This window comes from Pseudopodoces humilis, chromosome 7 (genome assembly GCF_049639895.1).
Source record: "Pseudopodoces humilis isolate 2021_Gansu_Grassland_sample_001 chromosome 7, ASM4963989v1, whole genome shotgun sequence".
Taxonomy (NCBI): Eukaryota; Metazoa; Chordata; class Aves; order Passeriformes; family Paridae; genus Pseudopodoces; species Pseudopodoces humilis.
This window is the reverse complement of record NC_142206.1, coordinates 61807362-61823182: the sequence shown is the minus strand read 5'-3', so window position 1 is coordinate 61823182 and position 15821 is coordinate 61807362. Positions and strand designations below refer to the sequence as shown.

At 49.0% G+C, this 15821-nt stretch overlaps 1 protein-coding gene across 2 annotated transcripts in view; it reads right to left on the bottom strand.

The window, feature by feature from the left end:
• The window catches only part of MDGA2 (MAM domain containing glycosylphosphatidylinositol anchor 2), a 194245-nt gene that overhangs the window by 47960 nt on the left and 130464 nt on the right, over nt 1-15821 (bottom strand). For both annotated transcript variants that reach the window (XM_014257436.2, XM_088057569.1), the window contains one exon: nt 13783-14076. In XM_014257436.2, coding sequence (XP_014112911.2) covers nt 13783-14076 — 294 coding nt within the window. The remainder of the gene's footprint in view (nt 1-13782; nt 14077-15821) is intronic.

Here is a 15821-nt window from a genome sequence, read left to right as displayed (position 1 = left end):
GTCAAAAAAGTCTTTAAACCCCACAATTCCCATTTATCCAGGGGCTGATGATCCCCAGTGACAGGAAGAGAAAATTAACCCGGGCTGCTCATTCCTGAATCCCACTTTTGCAGGTAATAACTTTAATGGGAAAAGGAAGGGCTGATAAAAGCCCCAACCAGAGCTAACAGCTCATTTTTCCATCGGGTTTTTCCATTGTTTTTATAGGATTGTGACTTCCCAGATGCGCAGGGAAAAAAAACAAACCTGGAGTTGTTTGCGACTCTTCTGCATTGAACTCATTTGCATCAGCTCTTCCCCAAGGCTTTGGCAATTTGATTTAATTTACTTTTTCCCTCCTTATTCCTTTCATAATTCCACTATTAGTTTTGGAAAAATCTCCAGCAAAGCTGCCAAGGGAGCACGGTTCATTCTCTTCCACAATGATCTTTGGGAAGCAAACGGGGCTGGAGTTAAATCAGGCACTCTATTAATGTTTAATGAAGTTTTTTCACCTAAGCACATTCATGTTTTAAGGATTAGGAAACGGAAAAAGGAAAGTTCTGGAGCAATCCAGAGGAACGACAGCGAGACGCTTGTTTGGTTTGAACCACACAGCTGCTCCTCAGGGTGGGGATCAAATCCTGGTCTTTAGTGTGGGATTTAAGGAGAAAATTCCAGGAATTTATTTCCACTGCGTGGCCCCGAGCAGAGGCTTCACCCGCTGCTTTGGCCTCTCCAATTTGCATTTTAAGCTGAACAAATAACGAGTTTATCTCTCGCAGCTCCGGCAAGGGGAACGATAAATAAATAATAATAATAACAAAAAGTGGCGCCTCTGCTCGCTCTCCACTGGGTTTGTGGCCACTGTTGGATTCACACCACAGGAGTGTTATCCAACACTTCTGAGTCTTTCTATTCCTGGACTCTCCACTGCAGCCACATTTCCAGGATTTTTTAGCTCCTGAGGTGGGTCTGGAGGTGCCTGAATGGAGCCTGGAGCCCAGGACACGGAGAAGCCCAGACAAGAGGGGATTTGGGAGCTTTGGGAAGCTCCAGCGCACTGGGATTGTGATCCCTGTGAAATGACAGCAGCAATTTTCCAGCCAAAGCTTGGAGTTGGGATATTACACCTTGGATAATGGATTTATTCCAGCGAAATGAAACCACCGTGGCCAGAAATAGAAAAAAGCCATTTGCACATCTGGGAGTAAATTAAAATAGGTGAGCAAATCTGTCCTGGAACTGTGCATTCCAAACCCCGCCTTGCATGGATATATCCATGCTACAACAAGGAAAGTCCCTGTTTCATGGAATCCAGGAATGTTTTGGGATGGAAAGGACATTAAATCCCATCCAGTTCCATGGGCAGGGACACCTCCCACTGTCCCAGGCTGCTCCAGCCCCAATGTCCAGCCTGGCCTTGGGCACTGCCAGGGATCCAGGGGCAGCCACAGCTGCTCTGGCAATTCCAGCCCAGCCCCTCTCCACCCTCCCAGGATCCTTCAAGGACACTCCAATACCCAGGAAGGGAGGACAAAACAGGGAAGAAAGGTGAGAAAAGCACACGGGAAATTCGGGATAAGGCTGTTATCCGCACAGGGGAAGTGCTGGATTCTGTTCCTGGTTCCCCTTGGGCTGTTATTGACAGGTGACCCTGATCCAGGTGACCCCGATCCAGGTGACAGGTGATCCCAATCCAGGTGACAGGTGACGCTGATCCCGGCAGTGACACTGGGTCAGACCTGCACACCCCCCGTTAATCATTCGTGGGGCGTTTCAAACGCTCTCCCCGCTCCTGAAACCTCCCCCAGAGCTCCCTGCTCTGAGTTTTTCACTTTTCCAGAGTAAAACAAGGGAGCTGCATCCCTTGGAGAAGCCTCGCGATTCCAGAGAGAATCCCAGAATACTTTAGGCTGGAAAAACCCTCTAGGATCATGGAGCCCAACCATTCCCAGCACTGCCAAGGCCACCACTGCCACATGTCCCCAAGTGCCACCTCCATATGGATTTAAATCCCTCCTGCGAGGGGTATTCCAGCACTTCCCAAGGCTGGACAACCCTTCCCATGAAGAAATTCTCCCTAATATCCAACCTGGTGCAACTTGAGATTGTTCCCTCTTATCCCGTCCCTGGTTTCCTGGGATAAGAGCTCGATCCCACCTGGCTGCACCCTCCTGTAGATGCCACCAGTGCCACCCGCCTCCAGCACAGCTCAGCCAGCCCCGGTGACCTTCACCCCCAGAGCTGGGGTCACCACATCCCAAACACGCCCACGCTCCCAAAACGTGATGGAAAAGGATGTTACAGCCTCGAGTGCCAAAAAAAATGGGGATGAACATGGAAAAACCAGGCAGGGAGAGGAGCAGAGTCCACCTGGAAACACCTGGGGGAGAGCTCAGCACCATGGCTTGAAATAAAAAGCGTTTTTTAACTCGGACAGGGGAGGCAAAGAAATGTGAGGTGAGCAGAAAACACAGAGATGTGCACATAAAACAAATGTGTGGACTTCAAACAGCACCAAAAATCCCATTTTTACTGCTCTTCTGGACAGCGTTTGCAACAAATTTTATTTGCCTTGAAACAGAGATCAGTTCTCACTGTATTTTATTTCTCCTGTGCACAGGGTCGCTTTAGAACCAAATGGGGTTTTCTTTTGTTGATCAGAGCAGAGAATGACCAATAAACCCCCTAGATTTCTTTCTTTCTCTGTCCTTGGGAGGTTTGGGGCCTGTTTTATGTGCAGAAGTCGTGGCTTTAAGCGAAATTATGCATTTACCTTTGGGCCAGGTGGGGCTTTCATCTCCTTTAGAGCCTGGGACTTAGAACAAACCTCAGAGACTGGAATTCGTTGAGCTGCCCCTGTTTTTAAGCAGCCAAGGTCAAGGCTTGAAAATTTGGGGTCAGGGATTGAAACCCTGGAGATGGCTCAGCCTGGGATCCATGGAAAATGAGAGGGACTCGGCTCAGAGCTGGAGGGAAAATTGTCCTCGGTTTCCAAAAAAAAGAAAAAAAGAAAAGAAAAGAAAGAGAAAAAAAGCTGTGGGCAGGTTTAAAGATATTAGAAAAAGAAAAAAATGAAGGTCAGAAGAGAAGAGTCTGGAGCAGCAGGACAGGGGCGAAATGGGAATTTATTGGAGGAAATTCTCAGCCCAGAATTTTTCCCTGATCATTCCTGGTGTCTCTGGAGAAGGAAAAGCGGGACAAGGAGGCAGAATGACCAGTTTGAGGTGTACTTTCCCTGTTGTGGCTGCCCAAGGTGCTCACCAGACCCTAAATGGCGGAAGAGAAGCGGGAAGAGTTGGACAAAGGAGGTGTTTGGTCCCTACAGCTCTTTGGAATCTGCCCTCATTCCAGAGGTGAGCACTGGAGAACCTCAGCAGCACAGCTTGGGACACGGGGAATGAAAACACAGAAGTTTTCATGAGTGGGAAGAAAATCCCAGAGAATTGGCCACGGGACAGCCTGGACACGCTTGGTCAAGCACTTCAGAAGAAGTACCAGGGCTGGGAAACCCTTTCCATGAGGGAATTTTCCAAATATACAACCTGAGCCTCCCCTGGTGACACCTGAGGTAATTTCCTCTGATCCTGGAGATTTTTACATGGAAGCAGAGCCCGACCCCCCCGGCTGTCCCCTCCTGCCAGGGACTTGTGCAGAGCCACAAGGGCCCCCTGAGCCTCCTTTGCTCCAGGCTCAGCCCCTTCCCAGCTCCCTCAGCAATTCTCCAGCCCCTTCCCAGCTCCCTCAGCAATTCTCCAGCCCCTTCCCAGCTCCCTCAGCAATTCTCCAGCCCCTTCCCAGCTCCCTCAGCAATTCTCCAGCCCCTTCCCAGCTCCCTCAGCAATTCTCCAGCCCCTTCCCAGCTCTGTTCCCTGCCCTGGACATGCTCCAGCCCCTCCAGGTCCTTCTTGTCAGGAGGAACCCACGAGTGATCCCGGGATTTGAGGTGTGCCCAACACAGGGGAACAATCCCTGCCCTGCTCCTGCTGCCACCTGTTCCCGACCCATTCCAGGTGTCCTTGGCTTTTTTTGGCCGCCTGAGCCCCCTGGCTCCAGCAACAGCCGCAGGAGAGGCTGCACCCAAGGGCTGCAAACAAAGGTGACCCCAAAAGAGGTGACCACGGAGAGTGGCCAGGCCAAAGCCCAGAGCTCTGCCCTGCAGGCAGCACCCAGCCCTGAGGCAGGGCTCAAAGGGAGCCGCCTCAAAAATACAAAGTTCACATATTTTAATGAAATAAAAAAGTCTCTGGGGAAGGAATCACAACCCTCCCAAAGCCCTCAGTGAGGGGATGTTGAAGAGAGCTTGGCTTTATTATCCACGGGAGGAGAAGAGTGGGGCTCACACCATTCCCCAGGAGCAGATACAGCTGGAAAACGCCTTTATTCCATAAAATATGAGCTGGAGAGGAAGCAAAAAGATGCTGTGCTGATGGCTGGCCTCCTCAGGAACCATCCTGGGCTTCAAACTGGACTTTTCAGAGCTCACAGCCAGATTTTACTGCTCTGTCCTGAGCCTCTCTCAGCTCCGTGAAGGGGTGGTGGATTCCCACTACAAAAGGATATGTTTAGGTGGGAAATTGGGAAGGAATTCTTGCCTGGGAGGCTGGGGAGGGCCTGGAACAGGGAAGTTGTGGTGAGTCCACCCCTGGAAGTGTCCAAGGCCAGGCTGGATGGGGCTTGGAGTGCCCTGGGATGGTGGAAGGTGCCCCTTGTCAGGGGTGGAATGGGATGGGCTTTAATGTCCCTTCCAAGCCAAATCAAATCCAGCATCCACTTAAAATTACAGAAACACAAAATTACGAATCTTTGATGCCACACACGAATCTCCCAACCATTCCCCTGGGGTTTGGTTGAATCTCCCTGGAACAGCATTGAAAACAAAAACAAAACAAAAAACAATCCAAAACCAACCCAGCCCAAAAATCAATTTCTAAAGATTTGTGACCTTTGTATCCCCTGCCAGGCTTCGCTGTGCCAGGAGAGCTCAGTTATCCTAGGCTGCTCCAAGTCCTGTCCAACCTGGCCTTGGGCACTTCCAGGGATCCTGGGGCAGCCACAGCTGCTCTGGGAATTCCAGGATTTGCATTATCCATGAAAAACCATCCCTACCAAGAGCAAAACAAGGGAGTCCTGACTGGAACCACAGTAAGAGAGCCACAACAAAAAAAAACAGCAAAACCCCAGGAACCGGGTTCAGGATGTTTTTGCTGAGTTTAATACACAAAGAAAGAAGAGACACTGGAAAAAGCAGGAATACAAACCCTGCTTCCTTCCCTTCATCGCTTCTGGGATTCAAAAGGGATCAAATTATTTTAAAGGAAGGAACACTGAAATTGAGCATTGGATGGAGGCACCAAATGACACTGAAACAGTGATGGGATAACACCTTTCCTATGGATCCAGGCTGGGAGAGCTGGGAATGCTCACCTGGAGAGGAGAAGGATCCAGGGAGAGCTGGGAATGCTCACCTGGAGAGGAGAAGGATCCAGGGAGAGCTCAGAGCCCCTGGCAGGGCCTGAAGGGGCTCCAGGAGATCTGGAGAGGGACTGGGGACAAGGGATGGAGGGACAGGACACAGGGAATGGCTCCCAGTGCCAGAGGGCAGGGATGGGTGGGAGATTGGGAATTGGGAATTGCTGGCTGGGCTGGAATTGCCAGAGCAGCTGTGGCTGTCCCTGGATCCCTGGCAGTGCCCAAGGCCAGGCTGGACATTGGGGCTGGACATTGGGACAGTGGGAGCTGTCCCTGCCCATGGAATGGGGGGAATGGGATGGGATTTAAGGTCTCTCCTACCAACCCCAAAGTGCCCCAAAGTTCAGCCCCATGTGTGGCCAGAGGGAAAGGGGGAATTGCAGCTCCTGAAACAAAACCACCCCATGATATTCCACATTTCAGATGTGGCCCCCTGTCCAGCATTAAAGCAGAGCCTTGCTCTGAAGTGAAACTGCCCTGGGTAGGTCTGACGCAAAAAACCCCAGAGAAACAGGGTTTGAGTCCATTTGGATTTTCCTGGTTCCTGGAAATAATTTAATCCCATTTGGAAGACTCCAAGGAATCAGGCCCTGCTCATCATCCTTGAGCCTGGATTTGCATTTGAGTTCGACTCCAACTAAATAAAAGAACTCACAACTAAATAAATAAATGCAGAATTAAGGGAGAACGCCTCTGTTTATGGGGCTGCTTTTAGGGCAAATGGATTTGTCTTCTGTGTCCAGCAATTTCACGCTGAAGGGAATAAACTCCAACATTTCCTTACTTTCCTCCTCCCACAAGAGTCTATAAAATTCTGTATTATTGCTTCTAAGTCTGCTTTTCCCCTGCAATGTTTTACATGGAATTGCCTTTTTGTTTCCAGTAAATCCCGATATTGCTCCTCTCCTTCTTCCAGCTGTTTCCTCTCCAGTTGGAGTTCATCTTCCCGCTCAACCAATTTTGTCTAGCCCTGTTTTATATCCAAAATTGAATTTTCAAGGTTATTGAAGGAATGTATTTTTCTCCCTTTTCATTTCCTCCCCGAACTCCATCAGGGCTCACCTTGGATATATTTGGGAGCTCTGCATAGTCGGCGGGATTGCCATGAAAAATATCTGGGAACACCCTGAATTCCCTGTTTTCCTTGCTTTCCCATCATTCTCAATCCTCTTGGAGGAACCTGGGATAGTGGGAGGTGTTCCTGCCCTGACAGGGCTGGAACTGGGTGGGTTTAAGGTCCCTTCCAACCCAAACCACTCTGGGATTCTGGGATTCTGGGATATTGGGATTCTCTTCCACATCAGCCGAAACCCAAAGTCCATGAGACAGAAATCAGCTCTGACCCATGATTTATTCCTGGAGCAGTGACCCAGCTTGCTCCAAGAAGATTAAGAGTGGCCTTGAAGTGGATCCATGAAGTTTTGAGAGAGCTGGGAAGGGGCTGGAGAATTGCTGAGGGAGCTGGGAAGGGGCTGGAGAATTGCTGAGGGAGCTGGGAAGGGGCTGGAGAATTGCTGAGGGAGCTGGGAAGGGGCTGGAGAATTGCTGAGGGAGCTGGGAAGGGGCTGGAGAATTGCTGAGGGAGCTGGGAAGGGGCTGGAGAATTGCTGAGGGAGCTGGGAAGGGGCTGAGCCTGGAGCAAAGGAGGCTCAGGGGGCCCTTGTGGCTCTGCACAAGTCCCTGGCAGGAGGGGACAGCCGGGGGGGTCGGGCTCTGCTGCCAGGGAACAGGGACAGGAGGAGAGGGAACGGCCTCAGGCTGGGCCAGGGGAGGCTCAGGGTGGACAGCAGCAGGAATTTCCCCATGGAAAGGGCGCTCAGGCCTTGGAAGTGCCCAGGGAGGTTTGGAGGGATTTCCAAGCCCTGTGGCACCTGGGGTCAGGGGTCAGTGGTGGTCTCGGAAGTGCTGGGAGCAGTTGGATTTAATGATTCCAAAGGGATTTTCCAACCTCAGTGTTTCAACTCGAGACTCCTCTTGCCTTCAGTGATTTCACTCCTGATGTGGCTCCGCAAAGCCTGGTGGAACCCAAAGAAAATCTCAAAAAAACTGTAATTCCCACAGACCCTCCCAGCATTCCCTGCATCCAGGACCTCCAGTACTGAATCCAACACCCTCTGGCCCATCTCCCCTGGAAAACCTGATTTTGTGGGACACAAAGAGCTGTAAGCTCATTCCTGCTGGAAGGAATCTTCCTGCTGACACCATTCCCAGCTCCACAGGCAAAATGATCGGCAAACCTTCCCGCTAAGGGCAGTGGGCAGGTCCGAATAATAACGCTGGGATTGGGAATAAAATCCAAAGGATTTGGGAGGGAGCACGGGGAAAGCAGCAGCTTGTCTTTAAATCTGCGGATTGCCTTCCAAACTCTGCTTTATGAGGCAATTACAGGCATGAAGTTGAATATTGGAAAGTGAGACAGGAGGAGAGGGATTTATGGAGCTAAAAAAATCAGCTGGGACAAATTCCAGCAGCATCCATGGGCAGCATTATTTGTGTCCTGCGTCAATCCAAATAATCTTAATTTTTAATGCTGCACTTTGCAACCGGAGTCCTGTTGAAATCCATATTTTGTGTAATTATGGGAATTAATCTCCTAAGTATTACAGGACAACAAAGGAATTATATTTACTCAGCATCTTCTGCTGTTAAAAATTAACTACAAGGACAAGTCAATTATTCCAATTTACCTTTCCCTGGTTGGTTTTGAGCTGTCCTTGGTTTTTGTGACTCCTTTATATTCCAACCACGACATTCCCTGTCATCCTGCTGTTCACCTTCTTCCCATGATAACTGTTGGATTTCCCTCAACCCTTTTGGGCTGGAATTCCCATTTTCCCTTCAAATCCAACCTCTTAACCTGTAATTAATTGGGAATTGAAGAAGAAGCCATGGCTGCTCCATTCCTGGAAGTGTTCAAGGTTGGATGGGGTCTGGAGCAACCAAACCTCCAATCTTTCCTATTTTAAATATGGATATGGAATATTCACATCTCTTCACACTCGTTTTTCCTTCTTCCAAAACCATTTTTGTTTGGAAGACTCTTTGCTCCTGCCCTCAGACAGAGAAGGATTATCCTCCCCAAGACCAATTCCCAAAAAAAAAACCCCCAATATAAATAATTCCATTTCCCCCCCTCAAAAAAAACATCTCTGTTTATTCAGCTTTCGGAGTGCTCTGGGGTTTTTTTGATTCCTGACAGGAAGGCCTGTCCATGATAATAATTTTAGAATAAGATATGAAAAAATTAAAATTATCTGGCTCTCATTTAAATTTTCCACAGCACCAGGGCTTGAATATTCATCACCTGCCTGGGTCACCAAACTCACGCTGCCCTTGACCTTGCTAAATGTCAAAAAGCTCCTGGGATTTCTCTTTCCCGATCCAGCCATCCGTGATTTCCATATTTTTTTCCCTGCCTTGCTCCACGTGGATAAATTACACCCAAAGCCATCGTTGCATCTGGGTTATTCTGAAACGGGCCCCGATCGGATGAGGATCTTAGAGAATAGATTTTGTTGTTTTACATTTTTTTTGGGAAGTTTCTGGACTAGGAATTAAGGATTGGGGAATGATCCATAGGTTAAAAACCACAGTATGGGAATTATCCATTGGGAGTGCCTAAATCTCTCTGTATTTATATATAAAATAAATATAGCAATCAATATCCCCACAGGAAGGTTGAAGTTTTAAGCTCAGCTTAGCGGCATCAACCTCTGCCATAACCTGGGAAAATCCTTTGGGTGAGAATGTGGAATTCCACAGATACAACCACCAGGGTGGAAAAAACCACTTGGGAGAGCAAATCAACATTTTAAAAGTGATGGGAGCACCATTATTTTGGTATTTTCAAGTCGTTAAGGTCATTTTTTCATTGGAAGAGAAGGGAAAAAAATTAAAGAATTAAAAAAAATTGACGTTTGTTCTACGTTTGTTTTCAGGCCGTCCTTTCTCCCACCACAAACAGCCCAAATTAAACCCAACTTTTATCTCTAGAGGAAGAATTCATTCAGAAAGTGATAAATGCACCAGCCTGGGAATGGATTGGGTTATGTAATATTTGTCCTGAATATTAATCAGCTTTTCCCACTCAAATCTTCACTCATAAGGGGAGGGAAAAAAAAAAGATGTAAATAATACTAATATTAAATGCAAATTCTGCTTTCCTTCATCATTCCAGCCTGCCTAAGCACAGATTTATGACAGGCTTGTTTAAAAATCAAGATATTTCCCCCATTTGATTTCTCAGATTCCTTGGTTATCCCTTTTTAATGAGTTTTCATAATTAAAATTTTATAACCTGGAAGATTACACTCCTTGGGAGTTTCACCACACTCCGGATCTCCATTCACAAGACAATTCCATGAAGTTGGTAAATTCTCACAGGGACTGGCCACCCTACCTGTTCAAACAGTTCCTCCTCATGACTTTCCTAAAATTCCAAGAGTTTTTAGATCATTAATCCCAGTCCCCTCTGGGATGGGGAGCGCTTCCTTCTCCCGCAATGATTTTTATTTCATTATTAATACAATATTTGCATATACATATTTCATCAGGCAGATATTTTGAGATAGACCCAGCACATGCCTGAGCTGCCAAATCGCCTTTCCAAGGCAGAAAATTCCTTTTCCCATTCCCAGCTGCAAAGAAACCAAAAATCAAGGAAAGAGGGCTCAGGGCTGGATCCTCCAGCTGATGGAAAATGGGAATAACTCATTTATGCTTCTCCACTCAGCTCCTGAGATCATCACTCAGCCTCATCTTTCTCCTTAATTAGTTCTGTTCCAGTCCCAATCTAATTCCTGCAGGATGAGCCCCTTTTTCCAGAGTTATCTGGAATTTGTTGCCGAGAGAGAATGACGCAAATAAAGCCAAGCTCCAATGGAACGGGAAATTCTGGAGCATCCCAATGTGGCCACCAAAGGTCTGCCAGCCAGGCTTCCATGAAATATCTTGGATGTTTTATGAGGCTTTCCAAGGGTTTGGAGACGGATGAGTTTGGGAATTGGTTTGTGCTCTAAACAGGATTTATGGAGCGCAGGAGGAAAAGGGAGCCGGGGAAAACGATCCCATCCTCACGCTCCGATCACTTGAGAAGGGACACCATGGAATCGTTGTCTTAGGTGGCACCTGGTGGCACTTTCATGTCCCCAGCCTCTCCTGCAGCTGGAAAAGTGGAGCTGGTCAATTGTCCCTGGGTTGGGCCCTGTCTGCCGCCAGCAGGGTTTGATTTATTCCTTAAAAATTTATTTATCCGCAATTGAAGCTGGAAAATGATAAAATGGAATCCCAGAGTGGTTTGGGTTGGAAGGGACCTTGAAGGTCATCCAGTGCCACCCCTGCCATGGCAGGGACAGCTCCCACTGCCCCAGGCTGCTCCAGCCCCAATGTCCAGCCCCAATGTCCAGCCTGGCCTTGGGCACTGCCAGGGATCCAGGGGCAGCCACAGCTGCTCTGGGAATTCAATTCCAGCCCAGCCCCTCCCCACCCTCCCAGCCAGGAATTCCTTCCCAATCTCCCCAGTAACCCATGATGGGAAACCAAACAAAGAGAAAGACTCATCTTGGAGCAGCTTGGAATAGTGGGAGGTGTCCCTGCCCATGGAGGCTTTGGAATGGGATGGGGCTGAAATTCCCTTCCAACTCAAAGCTTTCTGTGACTCCAGGATTTTCATTTTTCTAGAGAAGTTTTAGGATTTAAGGTAAACACACACTAATAAAAAAAAAAATCTTAAACCACAGCTCAAGGACAAACTGTGACCAAGACCAAAAATCCACAATTTTCGCGGAGAACTTCCAGGCTGGGATCCTGACATCACTGAGATGGGATAAAGGGATGGCAGCAGAAAAGGGAGGTGAGGAAAACAAAAAACTCATTAGATGAGGGGGGTCAAATAAAAATAATAAAAAAAAATCCTTTATATTTTAATTTAGTTTTAATTTTTCTTTAGTGTGACCCAACATATGTGACCTGGAGCAGGAATCCCATGGAAGGGTAGAACACCGGAACAGCTTCCCAGGGAATGAGCACATTCCCAAGGCAGCACAGGATGGGATTGTTGGGGTGTCTGTGCAGTGCCAGGGGTTGGATCTGAGATCCTTGTGGGTCCCTTCCCACTCAGGATATTCCATAATTCCTCGAAAACAGATTAATTAACCACTTTTAGTGAGACAAAGTCCTGCTGTCACAAGAAGAACCTTCCAAAGAATGGGAATATCCTCATTCCACAGTGAAACCCATGAGTTATTCTCTAAATAAAAGTGCTCCATTAAATATCTTTCCCTGCTCATCACTGCTGGAAGGATCTAGGATAAATATTCCCAAATTCTGAAAAGAACTGGTTTTTATGACAATTGGTTAAATGCCACCCTCGGTACAGAAACGCTGCTCAAGTCGTTGGGAACAAAAACTTTCCTCCCACAGGAAAAATAATCAAAGCTTTCCATAATTTTTCTCCATTCATCTCCAATTTGTCACTTGCCAGGATGTGAATAAAGGGAGCAGAATTCTAAACACGGAGAGATGAAAGGAAAAGCGCCTGGAAATACCTGTTGAAATCCTGCTTCTTGGAAGCATTTTCAGGTTGTGTCTCTTCTCGGGGAATTAGGAAAATTCTGCCTCTCAAGCAGAACAAAAATGCTTCAAAACGAGGGGGTTTGGCAACAGGAAAAGGTGGGAGAATAACAGCGACCCAAGCAACGCATCCCCTGAATCTGAGAGTCAGCAGAGTCATCCCATGGGATCCACCAGGAATTGCTCCAGGTCCTGAGGAAGTGTGAAGCTGTTGGAATTCCTCCACCACAAAATATTTTCTCCTTTTCACAGCAAATTCATGCCAGGAAAAGGGGAAAGAAGCGACTTCCCCCCCTCCTTGTTTGGAAGGATCAACACTCCACTGTTTCTATGGTGGTTCTCATTCCCAGATTCACAGAATCCCAGGATCATTGAGGTTGGGAAAGAGCTCCAAGACCAGAGTCCCAGCTGTGCCCGGTGCCCACCCTGTCCCCAGAGCTCCGAGTGCCACCTCCAGCAATTCCTGGGACACCTCCAGGGATGGGCACTGCAAACCTCCCTGGGCACTTCCAAGGCCTGAGCGCCCTTTCCATGGGGAAATTCCTGCTGCTGTCCACCCTGAGCCTCCCCTGGCCCAGCCTGAGGCCGTTCCCTCTCCTCCTGTCCCTGTTCCCTGGCAGCAGAGCCCGACCCCCCCGGCTGTCCCCTCCTGCCAGGGACTTGTGCAGAGCCACAAGGGCCCCCTGAGCCTCTTTATTTCCAGGAAGAAACGACTGAGCCAAGGACAGGAGGCACAGACCCCTCGTTCTCGAGTTCTGATGGGATGAATCCTAACACAGCCAACCCCACAGCTCAGAGGAACCCACAAGGCAGAAGATTCCATCCTCCCGTCAGCCTTGACGTTTGGGATTTAAACCTGGAGCAGCGGGAAAAAGCTGGGATGGAAGCCCTGCAGATCCCAGCCACGTAATCAATGCATCCATAATTTGTTACAAAGCAGAGCCCGGAAAAACAAATCAGCTCTGAGGACGTGTGAGGAGCGGCTCTTCCCTGGAGGCCCCAAAAGAGGTCACTGGTGCTGAGCACAGAGCGCTGCTAAAAAGCCAAATGACAGAAGATTGGGGCATCTGAAAGTGGAATAAGCGAGGGCTGCACTTCATAAAACACCCAAATTAAGTCCTGACAGAGCAGCAGACCCTGGGAAGTCACTCAGCACAAGGAATGGCTCATTATCCCCCCCGTTATTCCCCAGAAACTGCCTCAAACCAGGCTTTCCATGTCCCGACAACAAATGCTGCACGTTTCCGAAATAAAAAATAACCAATTCCCCCCCTTCTCCCTCCCCGTTCCCGAGGCTGGCTGGCAGAGCAGAGCAGGCTGGATCTGGATGCGGATCAGCTCCCAGGGAACAGCTCTTGCCCTCGTTTTTTCCTCCTTGTTTTACACAGAAGCAACAAATGAGCTCAGGATCAGCTCAGCATTTAGAGAAATATGTCCTCCCATCTCATCCGCTTGTTCCCGTGTCAAGGAATTCAAAGCTGTGGGGAAAATAATGATTGCCTCACACTTGGTTTGCTTTTTGTTGTTTTGTTGGTGTTTTTTGGTTTTTTTTTTTTCACCAGAAATGAGAGTCCTATGTCATTTTTACTTCCATATTTACATGGAATTCATGGATTCAGGGAACTACAGAGACAAACAACCCCACATCAAATATGTAACAGCCATAAGACTCTTGCTGCTCTTTGTTTAGGGGAGGAATAAATCAACTTTTCCTCAGCGCAACAGAAAGAAAATCAAGGGAAATCAGGTTTTACTCACACTGCACAATGAGCTGCACCAACGCCTCTCTGGGTTTGACGTTAAACCCGTTGTATTGGCTGGTCTGGCACCTGTAGGTCCCGCTCATTTCCCGGGAAACGTTGACGATCCGCAGGATCCCGTCGTAGCTCTCCGTCTGCAGGGCCCCGTCCGGCATCGGCACCTCCTTGTCCGCCCGTGACCACAGGATGATGGGTTTGGGCTTCCCGGTCACCTGGCACTGCAGCTCGATGGTGTCCCCTTCCCGCGTCACCAGCGGGGACTTCTCCTGCGGGACCGTCAGGTTGGGGGGCACTGGGAAACGGGAGAGGAGAGGGGCCAACAGTCAGGCACCGCTGTTGATGCTGTTGCTGGAGTCGTTGGAAGCTGCCAGGTTTGCGGGGTGAGGTTCTCAGCAGCCTCAGGGGAGATTTCCCAGCCCTGCTGTGACACTCGTGTCCTCCCCGTGTGTCCCTGACGCCGCCCCGGTGCTCCCCGGCGCTCTCCCACCACCGCTCACTTCCCCACTGCCACCTCTGCTTTCCTTTTTAGGATTATTTGGTGCTAAATCCCACTCTTTCCTCACAGCCCGGCTGCTGACTTTTATCCAGCCCATGGATAAATGGCTGTGGGTGAGGAAGGGTTGTGGCAACTGAGAAATCACCTCAGAACGGGAGGCCTGACCCCAAAATGCAGCTGGGGTCTGTCACGGGAGGTTCATCCAAGTGGTGTTTATTCCACAGGGACTGGCATTAACAATTCCAAAAGGGATTCTGGAATTATTTCCAGCAGGGTGGGGCAGCCCCATGGAGCAGGAACACCTCACAGTGAGCTGGTGACGGCCAAGGACACGGGATAGGGGTGTGGATGTGTGGGAGCAAATCCAGAGGAATCCACGGAGCTGCTCCAGGGCTGGAGCCAGGCTGGGAGAGCTGGGAATGTTCACTTGGAGAAGGGAAGGATCCAGGGAGAGCTCAGAGCCCCTTGCAGGGCCTGCAGGAGCTCCAGGAGAGCTGGAGAGGGACTGGGGACAAGGGATGGAGGGACAGGACACAGGGAATGGCTCCCAGTGCCAGAGGGCAGGGATGGATGGGAGATTGGGAATTGGGAATTGCTGGCTGGGCTGGAATTGCCAGAGCAGCTGTGGCTGCCCCTGGATCCCTGGCAGTGCCCCAGCATCCTGGGGCAGTGGGAGGTGTCCCAGCCTTGCTTGGGAAAAGCTTGGAATGCTGTGTGGTGGGCTGAGAGATGGAAAATCCTGATTTAAACTCTTCCCACCCTCCTTTTCCTTTGGTGCCTCCTGAAAACTCATCTTTCCTCATGGACCTTCTGTCCTGAAGCATGGAGAGACGTTCCCTGTGGGAAAACAGCCCCTCCAGGAGCTTTTCCTCTCCTCCCTGTCCTTCCCTCAGCTCCTTTCCTGGAATGGCAGCGCTGACAAACTCAGCCTGCACCTCCCTCCTGTCTGCAGGAGGAACATTCCAAAGCAATTTTCAGCCCCCAAGGGGCAGAAACAACAGACTCGTCCCGGTGAGGAGCAATTCCAGCTTTCCCCCGGGATCTGCTCGGTGTCTCCAGCCCTGACAAGGCAGGTGGGAATCAGAGCTGAAATCTGGGGCTTTCACAGGAACCAAAGTGCTGCTTTCAGCTGTTTGGAAGGCTTTAATAGCTCCTGTCAGGTGGGACAGGCAGACACAGGAAGAGCTTTTTCCATGGGGGAGGGAAGGAAAAATTGTTTCATACTTAAAAAAAAAAAAAAAAAAAAAAAAGAAAAAAGAAAAATCCCAAGAAAAATTAAAAAGAAATAAATAACAACTGCTAAATAAAACATTCCCAATATTAATAAAACATTATTCATTCTCAGTTATGTCCTTTTGTGCCACAGCAGGTTCTGAGCACAGGAAAATTCCCTGGGGAGCTGGAGCGCTGTGAAATCATGGACCAAAGTGGGAGAAAGCTGTTCCAAGAAGGAAAATACAGTTTATAGGGAAAGGGGCCTGCCTGCAGCCAGGAGCCTCCTCCTGGAATGTGTGGCTTCTCAGCTGAGGTCAAATGTGACA